Source organism: Typopeltis vanoorti, chromosome 18 (genome assembly GCF_054136105.1).
Source record: "Typopeltis vanoorti isolate ZY-2024b chromosome 18, IOZ_Tvanoo_1.0, whole genome shotgun sequence".
NCBI lineage: Eukaryota > Metazoa > Arthropoda > Arachnida > Uropygi > Thelyphonidae > Typopeltis > Typopeltis vanoorti.
In genome coordinates, this window is record NC_143566.1 from 83,260,718 (window position 1) to 83,288,631 (window position 27,914).

General features: G+C 35.4%; 1 protein-coding gene across 2 annotated transcripts in view; it reads right to left on the reverse strand.

The window, feature by feature from the left end:
* The window catches only part of LOC150096867 (terminal nucleotidyltransferase 4B-like), a 239,884-nt gene that overhangs the window by 75,309 nt on the left and 136,661 nt on the right, over positions 1–27,914 (reverse strand). For both annotated transcript variants that reach the window (XM_090408317.1, XM_090408319.1), the window contains exons 6-7: positions 19,007–19,147; positions 298–511 (exon numbers count right to left, since the gene is read on the reverse strand). In XM_090408317.1, the coding sequence (XP_090264443.1) occupies positions 298–511; positions 19,007–19,147 (355 nt within the window). The remainder of the gene's footprint in view (positions 1–297; positions 512–19,006; positions 19,148–27,914) is intronic.

Here is a 27,914-nt window from a genome sequence, read left to right on the forward strand (position 1 = left end):
TTAAAATAAGAGCATTACTTTTGTAATTTTGCATGCTACTGCTATATAAGTTCAGAAATAAAATTTTACACAAAAATCCAACTGAAAAAACATTACATAACGGTGACAAATTTCTAAAAACATACCTAAAATTTATTTATGCTTGTATATCTGTGTGTGCATGCATGCACACACACACAAGCATAAATAAGGCAACAGCCTTAATTTATTTAGTTTTAATTATAGTATAATCATGCCAATAATTCAAGCATGTGTGTATATATAAATTAAAAAAAAACAAACAAAAAACAGTTTTACCTGGAAGAAGAGGATCTTCAATACACAAAATTGAGGGCCTGTTCCCATCAGACATATTATTTAGAAATTCTTCTTTTGTAAAATAGGCACCACCATCTTTGATACGAATACCAGTTTTGAAATAATTAAACTGCCTACCATAGAGTTCAAAGAACTCTATTAGCAATGTTCCAAGGCATGAAGCTGAGGACGTTGCATTTGGCCGTGGATGCATCTACAAAATATCAAACAACACAAAAATTTGAAATCTAAGTAAATGAGATCTAATAATTTTTAAATTAGGAACTGCATTAAATTGTAATTTTTCTCTTCCAAAGATTCTGAGCTAATTACTGTTATGTCTTGTTATTTGAAATAAATTAAATATGTTAACTTTTACAAATCACGTGCAAAAATAAATTTACAAAACACAATCTAGAGAATGTTAGAAGAAATAAGATGCACTCTTAACCTCATCTCTTCATCTAGATCTTAGTCTTCCTCTGGGTTTTTTGTACAGGCTAAAATCGATTGGAAATCAACTGCAAATACAGTTTGACCCTTGAACAACACGGGTCTAGTTATACGCGGATTTTTTCAATAAATATATTGGAAAATGTTTTGGAGATTTGCAACCATTTGAAAAAACTCGCAGGTGAACCGCATAGCCTAGAAATATCGAAAAAAATTAAAAAAAAAAGGGTATGCCATGAATGTATAAAATATACACAAATCTATTATAAAAAGTTAAAATTTATCAAAACTTACGCACATAAACACTTACATTCGAGAGAAATGTAAACAAACAAAGATGCAGTATTAAATCATAACTGCATAAAATTAACTGTTATTAATAAGCATAAAATAAAAATTTAAAACGATTCATTCATTAGTGCATAGGCTAGGAAACCGTGAAGCAATGATATTGATTACACTAGGCTACCCATAAAGCAATCATATTGCTGCTTCTTTGTCATCAATGCATGAATCATTATACCTATAAATAAAATGAATTTCTTTTTCACATCTTTTCATTTTTGATTTCTAGTGTTATAGCTCAGTCAGTATAAATGAAGCCCTTTAGTTGGAAAGACCTGGGTTCGATTCCTGTCAGTGACATGAGGAACCATTATAGGGTCTCTTTCGATTAAAGGTGAGATAGCCAGTCTTGGAGGAAGAGGGTTTTTTCCTCCTGAAATCGTTTTTTTTGTTCCCTCAAAACAGACAAACCGGCAAGTAGAACAATGCAATTTACAGACAAGAACACTTAGAGGCATTGGGGATAACCACCTTATTCTTGTATTATGGTTGGGAAGTCCAAGGATACTTGGAAGGCTATGGACGCTTAAGTGCCTATTAAAGCCACTGAAGGATAGATGGAGTGTTAATAATTTTTGCTTGTATAACAGTTAGAAATTTTACGTTTATGCACGTGATTTCACATGTTGGTAATGAATTCATACATCGCCTTATTCATTTCTCCCCTTCAACATGAATTGACTCTTCTTGGCACCGAGCCAACTGAGGGTCTCAGATCTGTGGTCGGACAGTACAATGTTTTATACTGTCCGACCACAGATGTAGGTACTGACAGACTATGTAAACTTACAGTATTGATAAATACAGTACTGTAAATGTATTTTCTCTTATGATTTTCTAAATAACATTTTCTTTTCTCTAGCTTACTTTATTGTAAGAATACAGTATGTATAATACACATAACATACAAAATATGTTGACTGTTTATGTTATTGGTAAGGCTTCTGGTCAACAGTAGACTATCAGTAGTTAAGCTTTTGAGGAGCCAAAAGTTATATGTGGCTTTAAATGTGCAGGGGGGGGTCGATGCCCCTCCCTGTTTTTTTTTTTTTGGGGGGGGGGCACTGACCCCCCTGCACAGTCAATTTTATTCATATTCCAATAATGTTCAGATCTTTTTTAATATCTTTATTTTAATGTGATTTGGCTAATAATGCTATTTGTCTACTTCCTTGATTTTCCTTGGAATTCTCATATCCGTGGTCTTCAATCCTGGAATAACTGTGATGTGTAACTCATTTCTCAAATACATATATAAAAAGAGATCTGAACACCATCACATATTGCTCGTTTCTCTTTTGTTTCATAAACTTTTATTTAGAATGCTTATCATACTAATGTTGATTATTCTATTATTTTCACTAAAAATTGCACCCATATAACAAACATTTTCTGTAGATACCTTCATACCTTAAAACATGCCAGTTTTCTGTTTTTATGCCCCCTCCAAAAGCTGGTTTTCATATCAAAGTTGAAGCAATTTTAAATGGATGCTTTCAATGTGAAATTTAAATCAATACTAAAAGTGAAATTCTTCTTCAAGTGTCATCTCCTAGAAGGAGGTTGGCAACCATGTCACGGAACCTTTTTCTTTCTTTTGCTGCTCAACATTTATGGTAAAAGTGAAATTATATAAGTATATTTCAATGCTATTTAACATTTTCCTTAACAGAATTGCTGTCTCTAGCTTATACTATGTAGCTTATACTTATAGCTTATATTCGTACAAAATAATGTACGAATGCACCTCACTGGTACAATGATGACTGCAACTAGGTACAAAACAATTAGCAGACCACATGTGCTTGAAAGTTTTGAGCTGGTGTCTGATGGCAGTTGTATATTAGTTCGATATGTTACTGCAGTTCCACATTTTCCACTGGGGTAGAGTATACCAATGATTAAAATGTCCCCAGAAATAAAAATTCACAGGATTTAGGTGAGGTGACAATACACCTTACAGGAAACCTTTGATCAAATACTCTTGTGAGTGAGGTATGCAAGAATCACATTCCTCTCCTCTACATGAAGGCAATGTCATCAAGGACTTGATGATATGATATATTCTAAGTTTTACAAGAAGGCTGGTTGGTCATTTTAGATTTGCAGCAAAGGAGGCCAGTGCATTATGTCTGTAAATTGTGTGCATGCTCTTCTGGCCAGTTTACTTGTTTTGTAGAATGAAAAAAACCTTACACCTCCATGAGACTGCAAGAAGGAATGATACAGAGAGGTGTAAGCTTGCACGGCAAAACACAAGGTTCTTTTAATCTTTTCTCCAAATATACCTGACTACACATAGATGGAGAATTGGCTGCTGATGTCTTGACTGAATACTTGTCTGTGAAAAGAACACGAGGGGGTGAAGCATACAGTTGTAGAAACCAATGACAAAAATAATAATTGAAGAAAGATCGTTTTGCAAAAGATCTTGAATCCAATGGAAAGGTATAGATAAAGACAATTTTCATGCATGACCATCTGCCTCATAAATGCTTGGGGGACACTAAATCCTACCCGTACTAATGCATGAATTACTTGCCACTAGAGCAATAAGTTTTCCATTTTCTGGAACAGAAAATGTTATGCTCAAAGGTGATGATGAAGATGAATGAATGTTATCTATTATAATCCATCACAAAAAAAAAAATTTTGTATGTGATTCTGGTTGTTTATAATCACCGAGTAATCTTGCTTTGCAAGTTGGCATTTATGCTGCAAGTACATAGGGCTGTATTCTTGGAAAAGTGAGATTTCCAGACCCTTGTTTACTGACTTTTTTTGTTTGTTTGTTAATATTTTTGAGGTATAAAATATGCCTTTAGGATCTATAACAGCAGTGCAGAAACCGTCAGTTAAAGAATTGTTGTATTCTCCCTCTCTGAAACACAGGTTGGTGGATACTTCTACATGACAAATGCTGAATTCATACTTTGCAGCACAGCAATGTTTAATGTCAAATGTTATAAGCAATTACCCCTCTAAATAACTTTTGTTTGATTACTGGTTAAACGGTGATGAATCATCATTCTATGGTCAAAGAATGCATTGGGCATTATAATTGTCCAACAAAGATTCATTAGTAGCTCCTATCATCAAACTTTCTCAAAACTGGTCCATTAGCCAGTTTTGAGAAAGTTTTGATATAATAGTACAGGCAGCCCTAGGTTTACGTGCAGTTCCGTTCCTGAAAAAATGGGCGTAAACTGAATCGGCAAAAAACGAACCCAATTTTAATGGGAGGTATGAAGTTATGTTCCACGCAGTCAAAAAAATATGCACATGAAGTATGTGTAACATTATTATATTTAAAGCTTTCATAATACATACATATATATTTGTTAAAATAAAATTATTAATAACAAAAACAAAACAAAATTATATACAAAAAATATGAAACTTCGAAAAGATATTACATATTTCTATTTTGAAGTTCCTGGTTTCGGATCACCTGCATTTTTTTAAAAAAAAGTATCCAGTGTTAACTGCCTAGATTTTCTTTTTCTTTCTTTAAGGAGTTCAGTGAGGTCGAATAGATGTGATTACATTCCTTTTTACGTTTGCACTCCGTTCCCAATCGTGGTCCATTTTGCAGAGTTCATCAGTCAATGTCTCTATGCTTGCAAGGATAAGCTGTAAATAGGCTGTTTTCATATCTCTCACAGGACCTCCGTTTTCTTTCTTCTCCCTTGGATGTTGACTTAATTGTTTGGCTAATTCTTTTAAGTCTTCATTGGAAAGCGGTTTATTATGGCCCCTCTAAGACTTCTGTCACATCTTCAGCTGTAATATCATACAATTCCACCTCTCGCGCAAGCTCAGTAACATCTTCAATAACATTCTCCTCTTGCTCTAATTCCCTGAAGTCATGCATAAATGCTGGAAGAAGTTTTCGCCGTGCTCCTTTTAAACACTTTGCTGACACGTCATTCCAAACTGCCTCGATGTTGTTAATGCCCTTCAAAATATCGAATGACCACCAATAGTCTTTAATAGTTTTTCCTGAAGTGTCCAAGACTCTTACCATTTCCATAAATGTTATACGGAAGTAATAGGCTTTGAAGATTGATATAATCCCCTGATCCATCATTTGCAAAAGCGATGTGTTTGGGGGCATGTAAACAACCTTGACATCCAATGGTGTTCTTACTTCAGCAAGGTTTTGAGGATGTCCAGGGGCATTATCCAAGAGAAGTAATGCCTTGGCTGCCAAATCATTTTCTTTACAGAAGCGAAGCATGATAGGACAAAAATAATTTGTGTACCAATCTATAAAAACGTCGTGTAACTCAAGCTTTCTTGTTCCATTCCCAATAGACTGGCAGCATGGCGTTTAGACCCTTGAAGGCATTGTGGTGTCTGTGAATGGTACACCAACATTGGTTTTAGCTTCAAAGTTCCGGAGACATTTGCACCTAACAAAAGCGCAAGTCTATCTTTTGCAGCTTTAAAACCTGGAGCTGATCGTCCTTCACAGGAAATAAAGGTGCATGATGGCAATTTTTTCCAGTAATGTTGATGAGCCCAGTCTCATCAACATTAAAAATGAGATACATTTTTAACACAAGGAGGATAACTTCCTTGTTCTACACAGTCTTGAAATTCTTTAGGAAAAGCAGCCGCTGCTGCAACATCTGCACTTGCCGCCTCACCACATAATTTGACACTGTGACACTTACTTTGAGATTTAAATCTCATGAACCAACCTTTGCTTCCTAAAAATGTTTCTTCGCCTCCATCTGTCTTTTTAAGATCCACAAAAATTGTTTTTGCTTTCTCGGTTATAACAGCCTGCGTCAGAGGAATGTTTTTCCGATTCAAGTCATCCACCCATAATGATAATTTTTCCATTTTTTCATGAAGTTTGTCCCTGCTATAACGTACATGTTTTGCATTTAGTACTGCCATAGATTGTTACGCAGACTGTTTTATTCTATCTGAATTTTTCATAATTGTAGTAACAGTCGATGGAGGTAAGTTCATACTTCTATAGACATTATGTCGTGTCTGCCCATCTTCCATTCTTCGAATCACCTCCATCTTCTTTTCAAGTGTGATTGATTTCTGCGCCTTCTTAACACCAAGTTCTGCTAATTTTTCTGCACTTCTATTATCAGACATGGTACGTAATTACGTACTTTATTAATTTAAATACGTATATACGTAAAAAAAATTAAATAGAACAATTAGGTAGATTCAACATTAAAACTAGGTTTGATACATATACGTTGTAGTAGCTCAGTAAACACTCAAACACTAGAGTGCCTGCTAGCATCATTTCTCAGTCAACCACACTACAGTAAGAAAGCACACGCAGGCAACCAGCATTGCTGTGAATCGGCGTAAACCGAGGGCTGCCTGTACTTACAATAAGACTTTCTAAAGTATCTCTTGCACTAACCCAACTGAACCTTGGTCTTATCATGACATATTTGCTAATCTTTCACTTCTTATTCTATTTCTATGATCATACAATTTAGATAGAATGACCTTACACAATTAATAATAAGGTTAATGAAAACTAACATTAACAGTAATACATGTCATTCCTGGGGTGTTCTTTGGAAATTCTTTACTTGTATACCACTGAATTTTCCAGCAATGGATAGTTTGGCACCTCTTTTAGTATGAACAAAATTAAGAGAGTGCACTTGAAATTCCCATAACTACCTGACTAGTTCACTGGGCCCCACTGATGACATTGCTGTAAATTTTACATGCTCATGTAAAATCTCTCATTATATATGATTTCATAACTTTTCACATTTGTTTTTGTTTAGGAGAATGTACTCATAATAATGTTAATTTTTATTTTTTCTGAAATAATCTTTTCTGTAATAATATTGTATTGAACCTTTATAAAAATAATGTGTCGTATGACATCATGTAAGGTTATTAAGTAATATTACAGTAAATGTAATGCTAAGATTAGCGAAGAATTCTGAGAATTGTTAAAGATGAAAATTTCCAAAGACCTGCGAAGAATGACGTCAGCATGTCGAAAGTTAATTACATGATCAATTTCGAGAACATGCACACAAAGGAGGTCCAGGCCTATATAAGGCAATTTGTCAGGAAGGAATTTTGTCTGAAGATTTTCTAAGCTTTCTCTTACTCAATGCATTTTTGAAAATTATGGAGACAACTACCATGTCTGAATAAAAACTTTAGTTTAATATAACTAAAATCTACAATTCGATGTTTTGACCTTTATGTCAAGGTCATCTTCTGGAGCATATAACTATACACAGAAAACAAGCTACACTACAATCAAACTGGTTTGTTAAAGATACTGACCAACCGCTACAACAATTGTTGGTCTGACCTCTGGTGGATTTAAAAAAAAAAAAAAAAAAATATATATATATATATACATCAACGCTAGAGTCCTATTATTGGTGTTGTCTGTTGGTTGTAGAAATACATTGGGCGTAACAACAGGTAACTATCTATATACATATAATAACAGCATGATTATACCTGTACATTCCAGCCAGTTGGTATGGAATGGTTTCTAATAATAATTGAAGATTGGCTAGAGTCCTGACTTATGCTGGATCTTATATATTAGGTAGGCTGAATGTGTGCCATCCAGATCCTTGGAATTTTCATGCCATCTTTGTTGTTGATATTTGGATGGTTTATCAAGATTTCGCAGGCTTCCTTGAATTTCCTTTCATACCAGGTTTTTGTGTGGTGTTTCCAGTTGATTTGGTGTAAGGTGTTGAGCGCGTGGTCTGAGAGGCCTGCTTCACCATAATGGTTATATTTAATGTGTCTAATGTGTTCTTTCTGGCGTATAGGGATTGTCCATCCCGTTTCACCAATGTACGGTAAGTTACAGGTGAAGCGGACGCAATAGACTCCAGGATGTGCTAATGGGAGGAGAGGATCCTTAGAGGAGCTGAATATGGTTTTAAGTTTAGTGGGTGGTTTAAAGGTGGCATTGAGGTTATAATGTTGTAGGATTCTATTGATTTTTTTCTGATAAACCTTTAATGTATGGGATGTCTATGGTTTTACTGTAATCTAGATTCATTTTTGTTGTTGTTTTATGGAGTATTTTATTAATTGTATTTTTGTTATAGCCATTGTTTATGAATGTGTCGCTGATGATTTTAGTTCTTGTTTCAGGGCTTGCTGGTTAGAGCAAATTGTTGTAGCTCTGTTTTTAAGGGTGTTAATGACTCCATATTTTTGTGATGAGTGGTGGTATGAATTCGCATGTATGTATGTATTGGCCAGTGTGTGTTGGTTTTCGGTAGACTGTGAAGGATAGAATGCCTGAAGGAAGACGTGTGACTAGTGTGTCTAGGAACGGGATTGAATTTTGATTTTCAATTTCGATGGTAAATTGTATGTGTTCGTGTTGTTTGTTTAGGTGGCTAAGGAATGTGTTTAGTGTTTGTCGCCCGTGCAGCCAGATCATGAACATGTCGGCAACGTATCTGAGCCAGACTGTCGGTCTTAGCGTGGCGGAATCAAGCGCCCTTTGCTCAAAGGTTTCCATGTAGAAGTTAGCGATTCGGAGGGATAGTGGTCCCCATCAATGACACGATTCTCCTACTACAGAACAAATTTTCGCCTGACATTACGGCCCTCTTTGCCCACGTACTAAAGTCCGGGTACTTCGTGTGGCAAAACAAATTTTACCTACAGAAAGAAGGTACAGCCATGGGCTCACCACTATCCCCCCCCCCAATCGCTACCTTTGAGCAAAGGGCGCTTGATTCTGCCACATATAACTAAAATCTACAATTCGACGAATTGTAGATTTTAGTTATATTAAACTAAAGTTTTTATTCAAACACGATAGTTGTCTCCATAATTTTCAAAAATGCATTCAGATCACCGTGCAAGCCTAAAAGAAAGGATTCTCTTACCCAAGTTTGCTATTGGAAATTGAAAGAGAAGCGTCGTAAGGTCTAAGTCTTCTACCGGGGATCGCCACCATGTTAAGGGTCCTATAGGGCAAGGAATAGTCTACAACCCCGTCGAGGAAGAATTTTAGCAGAATAACAGGAATGTGTCAGTAAGCAGAGAGACAGACAACAAGAAGAATTATGTGTGAACAAAATACCAAGATATTATATAATTGGTTTAATTCTTAATCCAAGTGTAAGCAAACAAAGTTTGCGGCTGAAGTATTTTCAGGACTAGGGCAACTCGTATAAGGAAGCTAAGACTTCACTTGCCTTAGTATCCCATAATGCAAAGCACATCTCCTTGTGGAGATGTATAATACTATGCATTATGGGAAGGGTCACTACCTAGAGGTGATACTAAGGCAGAATGCAGAACGATACTGACTTGATGGGTGAAGCATAAATGCTTTTCATATTCCCCTCCATCTGAAAAGGAAAGTTCTTTGGGTGGAGAATTATTGAGCTTTAAGCTCGCCCTGAAAGGGCAGTGAGATTAACTGTGTTCAGCTGAGCATAGAATTAATTTGGGTCTCTCGTATTTGCAGAAATCTGCTTCATTATAGTCTGAAGCTTGTTTGATCAGCGGGTTCGGATGATTAATTGTCTTGATGAAGAACTTTTCAGCTAGGTTGTGAAGGAGAGATGTGATGTAGGGAATGTAGACTTCTCTGTGAATTCGGGAGTTTCTGATAAACCACGGGGCATCCAAACTCATTCTCAGACATTTGTTCTGTATTCTCTGCAGCTTTTGAATATTTGTGTTCGAAGTATGACTCCAGGCAGGAGATGCGTAAGTGATGATTGGGCGTATTACCATCTTGTATATGAGTAGTTTGTTCTGAGTATTGAATTTACTTTTTCTATTGATCATGGGGTAGAGCTGCGCTATTACTTTGAATGTCTTTGAACTTATGTGTTCTATATGATTGGTGAATTGTAGTTTTTTATCGAGAATTACGCCGAGATATTTGACTGTATTCTGCCATGGGATTTTAACACCTAGTAAATGTATATCTTCCTTGATTTGAGGCTTTTTTCTAGTGAACAGTATGGCTGAACTCTTCTGTGGGTTGGCTTGGATTCTCCAATCCATCAACCATTTCTCTAGTGTGTGAATACTGTTATGGAGTCTTTTGATAGCTAGTTTGGGGCTGAGAGATCTTGCTAATAATGCAGTATCATCAACATATAATGCAGTGATTGTTGAGCTTGAGTTTTGAGGGATATCAGCAATATAGATAGAAAACAGCAAGGGGGCCAAGAGTGAGTCCTGCGGCACTCCCGAACCAGAACCTTGCGTCTGGTTGATACAGTTTCATTTATTTTGACTTGCATGTATCTGTCTCTGAGGTAAGAGTGAATTATTTTAACTAGATTAGTAGGCATATTGAATGTGATGAACTTGTAGAGAAGACCCTGATGCCACACCTTATCAAAAGCCTTTGCAGCATCTAAAAAGGCTGCAGCTGTATGAAGGTTCCGGTTGAAGCCTTCGGAGATGTATTCGATCAGCCTGTGGATCTGCTGAACGGTGGAGTGTTTATTTTCTAAATCCAAATTGCTCATTTGGGATTATACATAGTTTATCCTTTGTGATTGAGGCCTAGTAAGGATTACTTTTTCTGCGATCTTTCCAAGGTAGACAGAAGACTGATAGGTCTGTAGCTTTCAGGGAGTTGGGTATTTTTTTTCCCAATCTTTTTGATTGGTGTGACATCTGCTATCTTCCATGTTAAAGGGAAATATTTGAGCCTGAGGATGGTATTAATTATGTTGATTAGATGTACAATGGCTTTTCTGGGGAATACTTTGATTATTTTGTTTGTAATTCCATCTGATCCTGGAGCTTTATTGTTGTTTAGGTAGGTTATAATATTTATAACTTCTGTTGGAGAAGTGGGTGCGAGATGTTCTAGGTCATCTTTTTGTTGTGTTATGGCCTGCCTGACTCAGCGGTGAATCTAGTAGATGAGATTGATGTTCAAATTTTCATAAGAGGGGTTGCATTGAGTTTCCAAGCTGTCAGCCAGAGCCTCTGCCTTTTCCTTGTCAGTATGGGAGTAAAAGTTGTCTTTTAGTGCGGAAGGTTCTCAGAAACTTCCAAATGGAGTTGTCTTCTGGGTTTAATTTCGTTAGCTTAGATTCCCATTCTTGCTTGGTTTCGATGTTTTGGGAGGGCTTCTCGGACTTGTCTGTTTAATTTATTCAAATTTGTTTTATCTTGGGGGGGGGCTCGTGTTATGATACCTCTTTCTGGTTTTGTTTTTCAGTCTGATTAAATCCATGATTTCCTCGGGGATCCGCCCACTTGTGTGAAAGACTGTAGTTTGGGTAATTGACTTTATTGCATTTTTGATTTGACTGGTAAGGTTGTTTGCAGCCAATTCTATCTCCTCTTTAGTGTGAATAGCAGGGACTGGGCCAATGTGATCAGAAAGGATTCTGGAGAGTTTGTCCTAAGATATGAAAGAGTGGGGGGGAATTGTTCTTGTGTACCGAGTTGAAGCAGAATAGGGTTGTGATCGGACGAAAGTTCATCTATTGTTTCCAGCTGATATTGGTATCTGATGTTTTTGAGGACGACTATGTCAAGTACATCTGAACTTCCAGTTGAGCTGTGATGGGTGGGATTCGTGGGTCCAGTTAAAACAATAGAATGTTGTGTTGAGTAATGGTTTAGAGTTCGACCTATGTCATTGATTGTGGAGCTATGCCAGGCTGTATGTTTGCTATTAAAGTCACCAGCCATGATGATGGAGTCTGTGAAGCCGAGAACGGTGTCCAAGTCAGATACCAGTAATGGAATGCTGGGTGAATTATATACAGCATAGATTTTGATACTGCCAGCATTGTTGATATGAACTTCAATGCCTATAATCTCTAGGTTCTTGGATTGGTCAGAACATTGTGGCTTAGGTAGTTTTTAATGTATATAGCTGTTCCTCCTCCGCTGCTGGTGAGTCTATCTGTTTTGTACATAATATAGTTCTGTAATTTGGGGTTATTAGCTGGCCTGAGATGTGTTTCATTTACCAGTATTATGTCAGGATTATGTCTGTGAGAGAACTCTTGTAGTTCTAGGATTTTGTTATTAAGTCCATTGGCGTTCCATGCAGTGATCATGAGAGAGTTGGGATGGAATTTTCTTTTATTCATTATTGAGGGCTGTCAGAATTGAGTGGGTACCTTGTAGGAATCTTTTCGTGGAGAACGGTGAAGGATTTGTCATACTGAATTCTTGTAACATGGTAGCTAGTGAGGCAGTTAGTACTGATGTTAGATTTGAGCTTATATGATCATGAGATGGAGCAGCCTTTGTTCATGCTGCCTCTGCATAAGTTTTAGGCATTTGTTTCCTTTCTTGAGTTGTCAAGCTGGAGATAATTTGGACCGGGGTGTGACTTGCACGGCTGTCTTGAGCATCGCTGAAATGTGTTGGAACGGTATTTTTTGCTGACCCCCGGTTATTTGTGTGTGTAATGCATCCCTTGTAGTTGGCAGGGTGAGGACCTCCACAATTGGCACATTTAGCTGGAGCAGATCTTGGTTTTGTACACATGACAGTCTGGTGTACCTTGCAGCATTTTAAACACCTGTAATTTGCCTTGCAAAGTTTTTGGGCATGGCCAACCCTTTGGCACTGCCCAGCTGTCGACTTTTTCCTTAGTGGTTCAGTAGAAATTCTGAGGCCACAGATTGTTGTCGGTTCATATATTTCTTTCTGTGTCTTATCAATTTCTACAAATACCAGTGGGATTGGCTGTTTATCTGCCCTGAGCACTCTGCTCACTTTCACTGGTGTTAGGCTCCGACTCATAAGGTCAGCAGTGATTTCTTCACAGGTGACACCTTCGGTTACTTGCGAAGTACTACTTTAAGATTCTTTTCACTGGGTAAAGCAAAAGTGTGATATGGAAGACTTTTGTTATCCATTAATCTTGTCAGCTGTCTGTAGTCAGTGACCGAGGCTGGCTGGATTTTGACTCCATCTTGATTTTTAGCCCAGGAATATGAGATTTTATGTTTCCTAAGGGCTGATGTGACAGATTCTTGGCGATTCCTGCCAGCAGAAATCGGTTAATAGCAGTATAAATAATCCTGCAGGGCTAGGGGCCTGCCAGCAAAGTATCCTGCAGACCTAGATGGACTAGCAGTATATAAACCCGCAGGGCTTGAAGCCTGCCAGCAAATGTCCTGTAGACTGAGTTGGTCTACTAGCAAAGTCTTGTTGCAACCTACTAACTGGGGAAAAGGAGTATCAATATCTCACTTGGCCACAGTTTAGAGACCTACCTCTCTATAAAACCTTAACCCACCACTGGTCCTCATTGCGGGTGGGGCCTGCCGACCATTTGACCTCTTGCACATTTCATGCAGAGGGAGAGACAGTAGGAATCACACTGTGTTAGCACCAGTGCAATGTGAGATTACTGAGAAACCTTGTATGCAATGTAATCAGGCTCAGTCTAAAATAACACGTCAGTTCTCATCAAAAATCGCCATTCCACCTCCTGACATCTTGAAAAGCTCAGTACTTACTTCAATGAACCTTAAACTGCTGGCTAGAGAACACTCAGTGATACTAAGGATGAAGTAATGCAAAAGTCATATTTTCATATACGAGTTGCCAAAAGGTGTCACGTCACATCTTATTATTAAATTACTCTGGATTACAGAAAGATGTTAGAAGTTTTTTCACTTGGTTATACTATAAATTAAAGATACCAATAAATTATATACTTGGTTTAATCCTTTATCCAAGTGTAAGCAAATAAAGTTACCACCTGAAGTATTTTTAGGACTAGAGCAACTCATATAAGGAAGCAAATTTCTTGGTATCTTTAATTTATAGTATAACTAAGTGAAAAAACTTCTAACATCTTTCTCTAATCCAGAGTAATTTAATAATAAGGTGTGACACCTTTTGGCAACTCGTATATGAAAATATGACTTCTGCATTACTTCATACTTAGTATCACCTCTGGGTCCAGCACCAACTGAAGAGACCTCAATAAAGGTCAAAACCGGTCTGTGTAGTGACCCTTCCAATAATGCATAGCATTATACATGTCTGCAATGAGATGTGCTTTGCATTATGGGATACTAAGGAAAGTGATGTGAAGTCTTAGCTTCCTTATACGAGTTGCCCTAGTCCTGAAAATACTTCAGGTGCAAACTTTATTTGCTTACACTTGGATAAAGGATTAAACCAAGTATATAATTTCTTGGAATCTATAATTTATAGTATAACCAAGTGAAAAAACTTCGAACAAAAGGTTAATGTGAAAGACTGTCTGCTGAACAAAAATTGTAAGTAGCTGTAATACTGAACAAGAATGTATGTCAAGCGTCTATGTTTACAAGATAATTAGGCTTAACCAAGGTATGTCTTATATTCAGTTAATGTTATGCTAGATTGTGAGTTAGCTTAGAACTAAGGTTAGATTAGAAAGAATTGAGATTAGCAAGAGAATTGTAATGACACTGTGTGTGTGTGAATGTAACTCATTCTGTACATATTTCTGTTTGACTTAAATGGTTTGTAAACAACACACTGGACCGATTCTGTCAATGCACTATCCTAAAAAAATTCAAATCCGCATAAGATAGAGAGAGGTTTATATGAATTATAGTTAAGCCACTAGTTTAAAGTAAGAATAATATAAGTGGGGAATATAAATGATATCTGCATGGTCCTTGATTTAAGATCTTATATTCTCATACACAAAATATAGTCTAACTGGTGCAGTTGTGAAAACAAATAAATTTGTTAGAGCGTGAGAAATAAGATATAGTAGAAATAGATATATGGTGGCAGTTGATAGTTAAGGCAGCTGACCATTCATGAATATTAAACAATGAAAGCAAAAGCAAAGAAGGGTAATAAAAATGCAGGGTAATTAATTTTAAAAGGCACAGTGCAGACCACTACGTTATTACACTTAATTATTGACATCTGCAGTTGATAGCAATTTCTTAAAAGAGTGATTATGATTACATAACTCCAGTTCACGGCAGTGGTGTCAAATGTACCCACGAGTCCATATCAATACAACATAAGGTAGATGTGTCAAAACAAGTCAGCCGGGTTTTTTTTTTTTTTTTGTGCAGAAACCGTGTTATATGGTTGACTTGTTGAGTACTATGTTGATGGGACAGGGTAAGTTATTTCATAAAGAAATTAAATAAGAATATGAGTGTGTCTATAGTGTAGGATGACTCCAAAAGCCAAAATTGAATTTCTATTCATAATGTGTGTATGTGGTAAAAATTAGTCCACACACCACAAAAGTGCTATCGAGTATGTGAGCGAATTGGTCAAACTTCTAGCTGAAAGTATACAATACTGATGAAACTGTATTATTATTGGTGATGTGCACCACAAAGACCATTAACAGCAGAGGACAAAGGACCCTATAGGATTCAGACAAATCATCTAAGGATAGAATTACTACCCTAAGGTGCTAATATAGCAAGTAACCCACAGAGATCAGCCACTGTTGGTAGGAAAAACTAAATGCTCTAGGACCTTGAAAGGTGCTCAAATTTATTGTGATATATATACCGAGCAAATAAAAATGGCTGGATTACCACTGAAATTAATGCTATAAGGCTTTTAGCCTGAAGTTCAAGCAAATCCAAAATAAACAACTTTGCTTCAAGATGTTCTGTTCCCCATGCAACATTCAAGATTTACAAGTTAGTATGAAAGAGATACAGTAATTTGGGCAATCCTCACAACATCCAGACATTTGTGATTAGTATTACAATCTCAGTAAGTCTAAATTTTGCCACTTTGTGAGTGGTAGTGCTGGTATTATAACATTCATTGTAAGTAGAGCAATTAAATAAACCTGTTAATTTCTACCTGCATTATTGTATGTATTTCATTTAACCAAGTAAATTAACTTCCTAGTGGTTCATGATGCTCAAAGACAAGGAAGGGTTATAAAATTAGTTGGTCAGAGGCATACTGATGAACTACTATTACATAACCTGTTGGTCCAGAAAAATGGCTAATCCCACAAGGCTCTGGCACCAAAGTTGCTGCTGGAACAGCAGTGGTGTACCAGTATTCAATTTTACTTATTTTTATATAAATTAGTACAAGGAGAACCATGCTTAAATATTTTAGATTCAACTTATAAATTATACATCGACGTCAGTAAAAAATGCATAATTATCACATTTCAGGATACTCTAGCTGCTTTTCAAATTTCATGTTTCTGATAGCTTTTTCTAGCTCAAATATTGATATACAATCTTAGTATTCTGTTATAAAGTGACATTTGAAACATTTGTTACCAACTATTAATTCATTTTACTTGTCCATAGAACAGAAAGAAAGATTTGGCTAAAATGACCACATTCTCAAAAAATGCAAATAATTTTTGATATGGTTCACATCGATATGTTGATATGAACCATATGTCGATACTGACACTGTGAAAATTTAAGCAAAGCTGTTTAATTCCATAAAAGTAACTAATCTCCAGAAATCCAATTTCATCACCATGAATACCAAAATTTGTACGTACAAAACCACCAATCAAACCATATTTACATATGGTACCCAGACATGGAACATCAGTACTCAACAAGCAGTTAATATCAATAACTTTAGGGCAACATGCCTTTGAACAATACACAACAAGCCATTGAATTAGAAACTTTAATACTGTGTTGAACTTCCTTTATCCCAAATTACAGCACACAGTTTGGTGAGATATGGGTGGGGGAAACAGCCTTCATTAAATACTTCAGTCAATTACTGACCATAGGAAGTTCTGTTTGTCCATATCAGCCTTCTCAGAGCGTAACAGTCTCGTTTCTGACACTGTCTTAGGACCATATGCCTCTTAGACATCACTACTCAATAAGCAGTTAATATCAATAACTTTGGGACATGTCTTTGAACAATTCACATATCAGCCACTAAATTAGAAACTTTAATACCATGCTATTTTCAAAATCGTGGCTCCAGGCAAATGAGCACCCACAACAAGTCCTTTATCAAACTCTGAAAGATCCTTTGTTTTTCCTATTGTGATCAACACTGCGGAATAATTATTGACCAGCAGCATACTTAAATAGTTGCTTAGAGCATGTGACATTTACATTACTTCTAATTTGCTGGCTATATGTACTGGGTATTCATGGTGAGATCACATTCTTAATGCACTGTCATTCTTGAAGAAAGCTAGCAAAGATTCCTAATAGAAACAATTCAAAAACATCAGCTAAGATGGTTAGAACATGAATTTTCACCTATGTTCAATGCCCTTGCTCTTTACAGACCAACTAATGAACACAGAGGAGAAGCAAGGAAAGCGTTTTGGCAATGCATAACTTCTTTTTGAATATGAGGCTCACAAAACATCTGACATTTACCATTTGGCACAAAGAGAGCAAGTTGATTCACTTTCATCTAAGATTATCTCCACAAGTTTTTGTTATATGAATATTTCTGTATATATTTCCCTATTCATACATGAATAAATGTATGAATAGGGAAATGATGGCTTGTCCATATACAAGTTTTACTGGTACTTTGGCAGATTGGATTTCAGTGAAATTTGACATATTTTAAAAACTTATCAATGCACCCAAATTTTTCTTACAATGGGACAATCTGCAGGGACATAAATGAGAAAATATGTCAAAATTGAATACCAAGAACTCTGCCTGAGATCTACAACAAGATGTCAATACAATTAATTAGGGTTTCAATCAGATAACTTTTTATTAACAGCAAGATTTGAAATGATATCAATAATTCACACAGGTTAGATGGCATTTAATGAAATTTGTAAGTGATCAATTAAACTATGTAAGTAGTTGCAAAATCAGGTAAAACAAGACCTCTATAGTATGTAAGCCAAAACAAAAATGGATCCATGTATCAGTGTGATATAACTTTTGACATGATGGCTTTTTATTATTTATTTATTATTAAAAGTGCCATCACTTGATAGTTCTATGAATAATGCATTTCTTTGTATAATATGAGTATGCTTTTGTATAATTTGGTTAAACCATTACTGGTTCAAGATTCCTTAATGATCCCACCACTCCATTATCACTGTTTTTATTAACAAAATGATTTGAAATGTTATCATAATCTCTCTCTCTTTGGCACGATGAAATTTAATGAAATTCAGTGTTTGGGATCATTATTAAAATTTGGAATTTGGCAGGTAAAAGAGGTGACAGAAATATAATAGTTGAATTAATAAGTGATTAACTTGAAAGTGTGTATGATCCAGACAGAAGTGTGATAAGAAATCTCAACATGAATACAGCCATGGGAGTAGATATTCTGCCTGTATATTACACTGCAAGAGAAATGAAAGTGCTTATAACAAGGCTGCTTAATTCAGATCACCAACGGCAGTGTTCCAAGAAATGTGAAAGAGGGCAAGATAGTTCCTTTCCATTAAGGATTCTAAGACAGGATTAGAAATTATAGACTGCACAGCATGAGAGGAATAGTGGTTAAAATAATGGAATAGTTAAGGGTAGAATTCAAGAATAGCTGGATAGTAATATCGATATCGTACTCTACGGGGAACAGTAGGGCTACACCATAATATTGCTATACTATGTAAAAGCATTTGACAGGATACCATATGAAACCCTATAAGAAATTCTATTGGATTTTAGTTAAATTTGACATATTTTAAACTTATCAATCCATCCAAATTTCCATCCCCAATTGCTGCAGAAAATGGGGATGGAAATAAAGCTGGAGATATGGATAAGACAGCAGCTAATCAGGAAGTAGTATATGGTGAAGTTGAATCAAAAGTTTTTTTTTGTGTTTAAATAGTTGTTCCTTAAATTAATAAAGACAAAAAAGTGATTAAAAAATTCCCTTAATGGACAAGGGAGATAAAGCATAATATACAAGCTAAGAATTAAGCATATTTTGAAATCTTTGTTTTACATATTAAATACAGAAGTTAATATTTTAATTAAAAATCTACCTGTAGAAAGCTCACTGTCAAAAGAATAAGGCTATAAGAACTAATGCCACCTGTGAAGACTTCATTTAAATCTCGTTGCAAAAGGAACTGCTTTAAGACTAGGACAAGCTTTGGCAATGTGGGATACATTTTAATAAATTCCTGAAATGGAAAAAAAAAATATATTCTAATAGCAATTGACAGCAAAAGCTGCAATATTAAAAATGCTTGAGCACAAAACTTCATTGAATACTACATTTTTTGTATAAAATCCTTTGCAGTTTAGAAACCATGCGGCTGTTGATAATGCAACTTTGGTAACTTTACTGGAGTAGCTCTATAGTGATTACTTGTTGAGAAAATAATTACTATAGAGCTCAGCAAGTAGTACTATGATGTCGTTAATACAATTTGTTTCATAAAAATATTACCATTGACTACCTAAGAATAAACATGCCATACACAGATAGGAAGAAATGAGAAATGTTTATACCAAGATAATTTGTCAGAACTCTAATAAATAATTATAGATTGTTCCTACCAACCAACCAACCTATTGCCAACATAATCAAATAGCAATCACAATGCGCTTCCTCTAACAGTGGATTTGCTGCAATTTTCTCATAGATATCTCCTGTGTTGTGAAGAATAACAAAAAGCCCATTTTTTTGCAAACAACATTGCATTTTAACTGACAGAATCATAGCCAATACTTAATTCTTAAACAAGAGGAAATATACCACCAAACACACTTAGCTGGGTTTAGGGTAAAAAAAAAAATATATATATATGTGTGTGTGTGTGTGTAATTAATTTTTTAACTTGGGGATACTGTATATTAGGGTTACCAAGTAATTTTATATAAGCTTGGTTATTTAACTCCTAATCCCAAGTAAGTAAACAGTCAAGTTTGTGCCTGAAACATAGTTCAAGTCTAAAGATGGTACAACACCAGGGCAACTCATTGTAAAGGTGGGTAAAGCTCTGATCACTATTCTTAGTATTTCCCATAATGTAAAGCACATCTCACTAGAAAATGTATACTGCAATACATTATGGGTGAGGTCACTACCCAGACTGGTTTCAACCTTTTTCGAGGTCTCCTCAGTGAGTAGTAATAATCAACTTTACCTATACAAGTTGCTACAAGGCGTTTTTATTTTTAATAATAATCTCTGGAGGAGATATAGATGTAATTAATTTTTTAACTTGGGGATACTGTATATTAGGGTTACCAAGTAATTTTATATAAGCTTAGTTATTTAAAAACACCTTGTAGCAACTTGTATAGGTAAAGTTGATAAGGCTCCGTATTACTAAAACCTTGGTATTTAGGGTCTAGCTACTCACTGAGGAGACCTCAAAAAAAGTTGAAACCGGTCTGGGTTTCAACCTTTGCCATCCTGACATGAAACACCTGTTTTGATAACATCTCCTCTCTTATTCTGTTTAAGTGACCATACCACCTCTATTGGCATATAGACATGAAGAATAGTTTACCCAACTAAAGCAAAAAGGATATACTGATATATATTTAAATAAAAACAGCTGGTGTTCACTATAGAGAACTCATAGGGATATTAATGCATCAATCCACTTAGATTGTAGTCTTCCTTTGGGTCTTTTTTTCTGCCATCTCAGCATCATATTATTGTGCTAATGTTTCTTTTCCCACTATTTAAGTGACCAAACCACTTCAGATTAGCACACACATTCTTGAATGCTAACAATCTAGTTCACACCGTTAAAAAGATCAAGAAAATGCCAAAAATATCTCCATTTTTAATAATACTGCCATTGATGCTATCTGTTTGCTCTTGTAATCTTTCTCAGAACTCTTATCCATGGTCTCAAACCTTTAATCAAGTGTTTTATCTCTAACTTGGCTCTCAGATCAAGAAGCTAAAACTGCTTTAAACACTGCCTTGTATATAGCTAGTTTTGATTCTCGTACTCCTTATTTATTCAGTTGACTTCATACCATATCAGCTTTGCTGGTATGGTAATCCATATTGTAATCACTAAAAACTGTGCCTAAATAGCTGAAATGTTTTACTTGTTCTATAGGTTCTCCATTCAAAATGAAGTTGATGTTTTCAATGTTTTTATTTTCTTTCTTTTTATGTGTGTGTGCATGTGCACTGATTTTCATACCAAATTTATTACAGCAGTTATTCAATTCAGTTTCCCCTAACTAAACTGAATAACTGCAAACTTATATTATATTTATTTAGAAGTATATCATCTGCATCAAGTCAAGAGATGAGATTAACATAACCAATTATGATATCAGATTTAATGTCACTTTCCTTCATATTGTAATCCACATATTATGAATAACATGAAGATAATGTAATGTGCACCCTTATCTCAAACCTGATTTAACATTAAACCATCTCCTGTATCTCCTTCAATTCTAACTGCTTAAATAGAAACTATGTATTGCTTAATATAATGTCCAATTTACACCATATAACTGCAGTATTTTGAAAAGTTTTCCTCTTGACACCTTGTCATATGCCCTTTCTAGATCTACAAAACTTAAAAACTGATCCTAGTTATATTCCCAAGAGTTCTCAACTATTTGTCTTAAAGTAAAAATTTGATCCTGACAACCTCTATTTAGCATCCAGTGTTCTTCTCACTTTCACAATTTTTCTCAGCCCTTTTTTCAAGTATACTTGCATAAATCTTACCAGAAACACTCGGTATGTCATCTGGAATAAGAACCTCTACTTTTATAACTCATATTTAATCATTTCTGGCTGAATGCCATCTATTCCAGTTGTCTTTTTTCCACATTTCAGGTTTTTGGATGGCTTTCCCTAGATCAAGTATTGATATGTACACCTGACTATTCCTGTTCTAATATCAAACATAAAAATTATTTTGAGAAAAGAGCAAAGTAACAATAACAATGGTAAATACCTATTGGATTTCTGTTGAGGACATGAACTAATCACCTTTCAACATAAAGATGTTCATAAATGAACATGAAGAATAGACAAAAGAAATAGGAAAAGTCTTGACTGTTGTATCTCCACAGTCAAGGATACAAGGGTATACAGAACATTTGAAATAGGAAGTGATCATTTACTTTCAGAAGGATAAAAATGAATAATAAATGACAGTGTATATATATATATATATATATATATATATATATATATATATATATATACAGGGTGTTCGGGATAAATTTGACATATTTATAATTAATTATATTTTTCCGTAAGTTACATGTATTAACACACACTTCTCTTCATTTAAAAGTTTGGACCCTTCTTCATTCATATACAAGATGTCAGAAAGGATGGATAGCTGGAACCCACCTGAATCATGGAAGAGAATAACTTGTATCATGATGATTCGTGCCCGCCATCAAAATAAGGATATTACGACTGCTGCCCAATGCTCCCTGAATACAGTAAAAACAATCAGGCATGAACTAGAGACTTGCAATGGTGACTACGAGGATGTAGCAAGAAGAAAGATCCCTAGCAGACGATCTGATTGCGTTCGTACAGCAGAATTCCTCGCAAATCTGCAGGAACAGGTGTTGAAGAACCCTGGCATTGGAATTCGGGCTTTGTTCGTGGAGTTGCTAACTGTAGTCAAGCCCTGGATAACAAGGGTAGCCAATGGTAGGCCGTATGTATGGCAGCAGGATTCGGCCCCTTGCCACACCTCTGGGAAAAGTCAAAAATGGTTGTCTGAAAATTTCTACGACTTCACCAGTCCAAATGTTTGGCCTCCAAACTCCCCAGACCTTAACCCCATGGATTATTTTGTATGGGGCGCAGTTGAAAAAGACACCAATCGCACTTCCAGTAATACAAAAGCCCAGTTAATGGATAAAATTAAAACAGTTTTTGCGGCCCTTCCCAGGGAGACTGTAGCATCAGCTTGTTCGAGGTTCCGAAGCAGAATTGAAGCTGTGATCGATGCTAATGGTGGTTATTTTGAGTAAATCTTGTTGATAGTATTGTAATTAACTCTGCCTGTGATGTTTTTTTGTCAATTCATTAAATTTAATAGATACAAAGAAGATTTTCTTTTTCCTTACGAAACTGTCAAATTTATCCCGAACACCCTGTATATGTTAAAGATACCAAGCTATTTTAAACCTGGTTTTGCTCCATTTCCCAAGTAAGCAAACAGACAAACAAGTCAAGTTTGCACAGTGTTGCAAGTCGAGCTGACCCTGCACGTAGTGCAAGACCAAGGCAACTCATGGTAAAAGTAGAATAAGCTCTGATCACTAATCTTAATATTTACCCTTAATGCAAAGAACATCTCCTGGAGGAGATGTATGATGCTTTGCATTAATAAGAAAGTTTTTAAAAACAACCTGAGTAAAAGAGATTTTCAAAGATGAAATGAAGACAAATATACAATATCATTAAAGAAAAAAAATCAATGAGTTTGAAAACAAGAACCAAACACTCTGAAGATCAGTTGCAAACTCTGAATAAAACACTGATTCATTCAGTCAGAGCAAGGCACGTGGTGAACTCAAGAAGTTAAAGAGTCAAACATGGAGAAGTATCAAAAGCATGTGTTCTGATACAGAGGAAAAAAAAAAAAAAAGTAGAAAAGCAAAGCAATGTGTAACTATAAGTAAATGATAAGTCATGATAAGAATGTTCCACACATAGAAGCAGTGCTCCAGAAATCTGCTTGCCCACTCACTACAGGCGAGTTACAGACAAGAGGTGAATGAATTTTCAGCCTCATTGTAAACACATTCAATATATATATATGCATAATTTACACTTTCTTTCAATTTTAAACCATCATCTCATTCACTGTCAAGTTATTTGATCACAGGCAGCTACTGATATATGGATCTGAAGTTCGAATTCTTTAAAAGAGAATACTACCGTACTCTCTTTTAAAAAAATCACAAAAACACTTGCTCTTGTTGGATCCTACTTCTTCTCAATCTATACTTTGGATCCGATATTTAGTTATTATGATGTTCTTAACTAGTTGATAGGTTGCAAGTTAATTTCTAATTCATATATAGAGAAAATTTATATTTATTGACTGCGCCACTCTATATTTGAATTAGTTCCAGAACTGAAGAAAAACCAACTCTCAACTATTTCTCCTTTATATGTTGTTATTAATATATATATACTGGCCGAGTATATTTAACTTACTTAATTCACCCGCTTTGGTTTGAATATTTTATGAATGGTGCAGTAAAAGAGATTCAGGCAAAATACAACTTTCGATTAACAAAAACAAACATTTAATTTTAGAATCACACATTTTACACTTAAGATCAAATCACTAAATAAGTTATTATAAACACTTTAGCCTTTCTGATAATACAGTCATACTAACTCAGACAATGGTAAACCTGTTATCTGTAATACAGTCTTCTCACAGTTCCTTAAGTTCCAAATACAATAAAATTGCAGTAACACCTCTTCACAAGCAAGCACTTTTAAATCTACACTTCAGCTAATCTCCGCAATAGTTGCTGTTAATACTCGCGCTCGCTCTCTTACATGTCTCCACGACAACCAAACAAAATATAATAAAATTGAGCTATTGCATAACGTTAAACTTATACAAACAGTAACAAAATAAGAATATTTACGTTTCAATTAATACGCAGTTAAAATGTTGAATACAAATTCTTATATTAATATAGCAAAAAATAAAATAAACTTAATAATATTTTAATACAGAGTTTTATTACTATTAATACATATATCCTTGATTAAATAATTAAATATCAAATAAAGAATAAAGTTAAAGACAATCAAGGAAAAGAAGGAGTAGCCATAGTATTCAACACAAAATACGAGGCTAATCTTCTTGAATGGCAGTCAGTCTCAAGTAGAGTAATGTGGGCAAATATGAGAATGGGGAACTGGACAATGAGACTTATTTGTGCCTATGGTCCCACAGAAGGTTCTACTAAGGCAGAAGTGGAGGAGTTTTTTGAAGCTTTAGAAAAAGCAACTGACACAATGAAAAATTGGTCCTTGTTGGGGATCTAAATAGCAGAGTAGGAAATGATTGTGAGACATACAAAAATATTTTGGGAAAATTTGGAGAAAAGAGCAAAGCTAATAGTAATGGCAAATATCTGTTGGATTTCTGCTCAGGACATGGACTGGTTATTACTAACACCATGTTCCAACATAAAAATGTGCACAAATTCACATGGAGAGAAGAGGCTAGGAATAAGAAAAGTCTCATTGACTATGTTATTGTTCATAGTGATGTTTTCTCCCTGGTGCAGGACACCAGAGTGTACAGAGCATTTGAAATTGGAAGTGATCACTATTTAGTCTTGAGCAGGATAAAATTGAATTTAATATTGAAAAGAATAACATGTAAGAAAGTTTTAAAGCGAATAAAAGTTGAGCAGCTCTCAGATGTGAACTGTAGACTAAAATACACAAAGATTATTGAAGAAAAAAAATGAAAGAGTTTGAGAACAGGAACCAAACCTTGGAGATTCAGTGGCAAACTCTGAAGAAAACATTGATTGATTCTGCCAGAGGCATGTGGTGAGGTTGTCTGTAAGGATAAAAAAATCAGAACTCCCTGGTGGACACAGGAAGTTAAAGAGGCAGTGAAGGAAAAGAAGAAAGCATATCAAAAGTTCCTGTCAAATAAGTCAGCTTGTGCTCTTAGAGAATATAGAGACAAATGCAAGAATGCTAAACACTGTGTAAAACTAGCTAAACAAAAGTCATGGGAGGACTTTGGCAAGAATATAGAAAATAAATATCAAGAAGGTGGCAAAATATTCTGGAGGTTGTTGAAGAAGCTTAAGAATGGAGGAAAGAGTGCTGTAAAAGGAAATAGAGATGATAAAGGTGACATGAAAACGGGAGAAAAAGACATCCTTGAAGTATGGAGTAATTACTTTGAAAAACTGCTAAATGAAATAAGCAGTGATGACAGCACAGTGGTAAAAAACACTGATCAGGCTTGCAGGCAGGAATACATATCCATACTTGAAGTAGAAAAAGCCATCAAAGGCTTGAAATGTGGAAAGGCAGCAGGAGTAGATAATATTTGACCAGAAATGCTGAAGTATGGTGGTATAAAAGTCTTACAATGGCTGCACTGCATAGTTCAGAAAGCCTGGACAGAGGGACGAATTCCCGATGATTGGAGTAGAGCTCTCATAGTACCCATATATAAAAAGGGAAATAAAACTGCATGTGAGAATTATAGAGGTATTTCCCTACTGAGTATTCCTGGCAAGATCTATGCAAGTATACTTGAGAAACAGTTGAGAAGAATTGTGGAAGAAAAGCTTGATGAAGAACAAGCTGGATTCAGGCCAAATAGAGGCTGTCAGGATCAGATCTTCACTTTACGACAAATAGTCGAGAAAGCATGGGAATATAACAAAGATCTGTATTTAAGTTTTGTCGATTTGGAAAAGGCATATGACAAGGTGCTAAGAGAGAAGCTATTCAATACGCTGCAGTTATATGGTGTCAATGGGGCATTATATCAAGCAGTACTTAGTCTTTATTTGAGTTGTAAGTCAGCAGTTAAAATTGAAGGAAGTACAGGAAGGTGGTTTAATGTTAAATCTGGTGTGAGACAAGGATGTACATTATCTGCTCTGTTATTCATTATCTATATGGATCACATTATGAAGGAAAGTGGTATTAAACATGATATCAAAATTGGAGATGTTAATGTCAGCTCTTTGCTTTATGCAGACGATGTTATACTTCTAAATAAATCTGCTACAAGTCTGCAAGATTCTTTGACTAAATTGAATAGCTGTTGTAATAGATATGGTATGAAGGTCAGCAATAAAAAGACAAAGACAATGAAAATAGGCAGAATCATTGAAAATGTCAACTGTGTTGTGAATGGAGAACCGGTGGAACAAGTAAAACATTTCAGCTACTTAGGCACAATTTTTACTGAAGATGGTAAACTAAATATAGAAATAGACAACAGAATCAGCAAAGCTGGTATGGTGGGAAGTCAATTGAATAAATTCATATGGAATAAGAGAGAAATTAGTCAGAACACTAAATTAGCTGTATACAAGACAGTGTTCAAACCAGTTTTAACTTATGGATCTGAGAGCTGGGTCAGAAGTAAAACACTTGACCAAAGACTAGAGACCACAGATATGAGAGTCCTGAGAAAGATTAGAGGCGTGAACAGATGGCATTAATGGCAATATCATATTAAAAACGAGGATATTAGGAAAGAACTTGACATTGTCAGCATCCAGGAATGTGTTAGCAGAGCTAATCTCAGGTGGTATGGTCACTTAAACAGAATGGGCAAGGAAAGATTAGCAAAACAAGTGTTCTCTGCCAGGTTGGCAGGAAAACGACCCAGAGGAAGACCAAGATATAGGTGGATTGATACGGTACAAAGTGCTTTAGACGATAGAAATATAAGATCTGATAATGTTGGAGTCTTGACAAGTAACAGACTGATTTGGAGGAAAATTGTAGATAGGAAATTAATAATGATGTAATTTTTTTCATGTAGTACTATCATATCCAGTACACCCCTTGAGGGTACATGGCAGGAATTTGATGATGATGATGATGATAAAGTTAAAGGTTAACTATGAATATTAAATTATAAACAAGTGATTTACATTAATTATTAATTACAAGTCTAGCCTTTGTGATGGAAGATCATGTTGGATTCTGAAGCAAATAATAATTACTCCAATCTCTATATTATCAGAATCCAACACTCTTTTAAAGAATCACAAAAACACTTGCCAGAAAAATGCTTAATTTAAACATTCTTCTTTCAATATGAAAGATATATAAATATCTACTATTGAGTTCCAAAAATCCCATCATTCCTTTCACAGGAATATTAAAATGTTCTTTTCCTCTCTATGCATGCTCCACTATGTATATCATGAATACATTTAAATTAAATTACAGTTAAAATTTCC